At 35.0% G+C, this 3,609-nt stretch overlaps 1 protein-coding gene across 1 annotated transcript; it reads right to left on the bottom strand.

Moving 5' to 3' along the window:
• Window positions 1–833: 833 nt before the first annotated feature.
• LOC139086565 (uncharacterized) lies at window positions 834–2,885 on the bottom strand. Its single transcript, XM_070635048.1, has 3 exons — window positions 2,876–2,885; window positions 1,971–2,633; window positions 834–1,450 (listed from the first exon to the last, which is right to left on the bottom strand). Exons 1-3 carry the CDS (start codon window positions 2,883–2,885, stop codon window positions 834–836), a joined length of 1,290 nt encoding a protein of 429 aa, XP_070491149.1.
• Between the last annotated feature and the right edge of the window lie 724 nt (window positions 2,886–3,609).

The following is a 3,609-nucleotide window of genomic DNA, read 5'->3' on the forward strand; positions in this document are numbered from 1 at the left end:
AGTTATTATTAGACAAGCATTTTGGATATTGAGACTAATTTTTACTATGCAGTAACTTTAATCGCAGTGCTTCAAGCTCAGACTGGATCCTTCAAGCTTTATATGCAGTTCCTGGAAACCACAAAACCTCGATATTCATATAAATACCTATTATGCACTTTATATCTTAATTTGATGTATTTAAAGTCATAGTTCGTCTATTTACGAATACTTACCATATCGACAACACTCTTTATAGTGATTTAAGCGATCGGTCGCTATTGGGAATCGAACCCATGTACTCACAAAAGAGTCAGCATGCCCTAATCACTTGACCACAGATGCCTTACTCTTGTACTGACATAATCGCCTACATATGACTCGATACCCTAGATACTGAGACACTACAATGTTAAATGAATTCGAAGTCTGACTCCGAAGCTGTCATGTGTATACCTTCTCATGGTACTGAAATCGCTAAATACACCGCTGGCGACCGAGCTATGTGCCGGGATTGACATTAAAGGATAGTAAAAGCCTATCCAAACCTAGTGTCCAGTCAAGCTGAAAATTGACAAAATTTCCTACCAAAAAAGCACAAAAAAACTGCGCTCCAAATTTTCACATCAAAATTTTCCCAATGGCTGCACTTTTATTACAACTTTATCTCTTTTATCTTTTCTTCTCACTCTGTTTTTGGCAAGAAAATACATTAAGAATTTTTATGGTATAATAGATTAGCAACAACTAAGCAGAAGAAAGTTTCGTGTCATCAAGACAAAAATGAAAATTGATTTTTGTGTTCAGCATGTCTTGGTGCTTCTTTAAAAAAATGTCTAATTCCATTTTTTTATTTATTTATCAGACACAAAAATATTTTGTTCCTGTATGCCCACAACTTCCTCTTGCTCCTTCTGTACAATCTCACGCAATCGCTTTATATCAATATCAGAGAATCCTGTAACTTTTTTCAATGGACGTACATTCGATGCCAAATAACGAAATGAGAATGCTGGTGGATTTGTAAAGACTTGAACTTTATCAGATGTAGTCGTTTGAAGTGGAACAGTCTTTGGCGTTGCCAATTCAACCAAGCGCTTCTTTGTCATTCCCTTTGGCTTTGGCTTAATGTCTGTTTTTGTTATTGAAGCTGTTGTGGCTTTATCACTTGCTGACTTGTCGGTCGACAATAATTTTTTACTTTTTTTCTTGTACAATTTTATTGGCTTCTCGGATGACTCCTCAAAACGTGGCGATGCTGTTAGAAAGGCAACGGGACGTCCAGTTTTAGTACTAAATAAATTTTTCTTTTTTATCATCGTATTAAAACGTATATCACGTTGAATTGATGATGGATATAAATCTTCACAACTTGCAGATGATTTTAAACGAAACGAAATCGGCTCACGATTGATACCAGACTTTTTTGGTAGTGATATATCGTCGACTGTCTGCTTAACATTTTTCATTTCTATTTAAACATAAATGTGAGATTAGTATGGTGGGAGAGTTGGAGGATCGGGCTGAATTTGACACGTGCTTCAAGAATTCGAAATTGAGTTTGAAGGATTCGAAATTGAGTTCGAAAGATTCGAAATTGAGTTCTGACGATTCGAAATTGAGTTCTAAGGATTCGAAATTGAGCTTGAAAGATTCGAAAAATTGATTCGAAATTGAGTTCGAAGGATTCGAAATTCAATTCAAATTCAAAGGATTCGAAATTTAAGATTCGAAATTGAGTTTGGATTCGAAATTGATAGATTCGAAAGGATTCGAAATTGAGTTGGAAGGATTCGAAATTGAGTTTCAAAGGATTCGAAATTTTGAGTTCGAAAGACTCAAAATTGAGTTCGAAAATTTTCGAAAAATTCAAAATTAAGTTCGAAAAATCCAATATTGAGTTCGAAAATTCAAAAAAAAAATTCTTTATTGTTAATATGAATCAGCCCGATCAACCTCACCCAACCACTCAATAGTCTCACCCAACTTACCCAAACGATGACGAGGACGACCTTCATCATGAATTTTGTGTATTGTACGATCTTTTGTCTCAGCCATACGACATTGACATGACAAATTATGAAGATTATAACGTCCTGGATCCGGTGTATTACGTTCCTTATTAAATTCCATCACTCTTACAGGAACTGTCGTATGAGGATAATAAAGTATAGAATTGTCCATCACTGACTTCTTTTTCTCACACGGTGTCAATTTTATTGAAAAATTTTGTGGATAATATTTTGTTGGCGGTGGAATTCCATCATCTTTTACATCCGCAAATCGTTGTCCTTTTGAAAATTTATTTTTATAAAAATTCGATGGCTTCTTTCCATCATCAATTTGCGATGGTAGATCATAAAAGTCTGTTTCACAGCGTTCATGTTCAGGCTTTGGTGCATGATGATTTTTGACAGTTTTCTCATCGCGTTCGACTGTAAAGCACTGATAAGGACCACGCTTTCCCATCATCTTAAGTGATTTTGTAAAGTCACTAAGACAATAGACATTTGGCGGCAATTTCCATTCCCATGATTTGTCAACAATCGAACGATCAAGTTTGGGAATTTTTTGTGACTTTTTTGATGCTTTTGCGAGAGATTTTAATGTGACACGTGGACGTAGTGCTCGTATGACTTGTTTTGGTTCTGCGGCTATATTTTTTTTGTGTCATTCAAATATTCACGGACAGCGACAGATATAAACAAAAAAAAAATATTTTTTGATTTATTTGATTGCTTTTTTATGTGTAAGAAATGACAGTAATAAAATATTAATGTTTGCCATTTAGCATAACGGGAGCATATACAGGACTTTATCATTGCTTTTACTCAAAAATAACATGATAAATTGGGTTATTATTTATTTTTTACTTTAATTTGTTAAAGCTTTTCACCAGCAGACATGATGTATAATTTTTAAAATGATGCTTTTTTTGTGAGAAATGAGGAAGATTGTGGAAGTAGCTGGATAAGTTGATGGATTTAAGGGGTGATTTGAGACTTTTTCATATCGAGTGGAAAGAAGCTGTCGTTGGAGACAGTTTTGCACGTGAAATTAGGAATTTGCAAGCGATAATGAGCAATAAAGCTAGTTTTAGACGACAACTATCTAAAAACTCCTTGTCGTTGAATGGAAACAAATGAATTTCAGCATATTGTTCGAAACCCCAGAAAACCCAAGCCAGATTTGATGTATTTAGGCACCAGACCAAAGTCAAGTCGACCGTGCTAATTTTCGATTTTTGCTGTTTGTGCTTCCGAGTAGGCGTCAGAACCAGCAACAGATTCAGATCCAGAATATTTTTTAGGTGGCAGAAGAATTGACTCCCACTGAATAAACTCTTAGCTGTAAGTCATAAAATGATGCTATTGTTAGCACAATTCGTGTCTTTAAACCAGAGTTTATAGTCGACTCGTTTTCAAGTTCCCCAACTTCCCTACAAAACCCGAGTCGATATCAAGCTCTGCTATTTGTGGAAGATTCTTAATCATTTATTCTCAATGTTTGGACTTTGATTTTTAACCCCGGGATTGATTTGTTTGTAATTCCTGGAATAATTTGTATGTAATCCAAGAATTGCTACCGGGATTTGGTACAGTTTTGACTTTAAAAGTAAATAAACTTGTT

The sequence above is a fragment of the Chironomus tepperi genome, unplaced genomic scaffold, assembly GCF_022539635.2.
Source record: "Chironomus tepperi strain 1889 unplaced genomic scaffold, CSIRO-AGI_Ctep_v1 contig_85, whole genome shotgun sequence".
Classification (NCBI taxonomy): Eukaryota; Metazoa; Arthropoda; class Insecta; order Diptera; family Chironomidae; genus Chironomus; species Chironomus tepperi.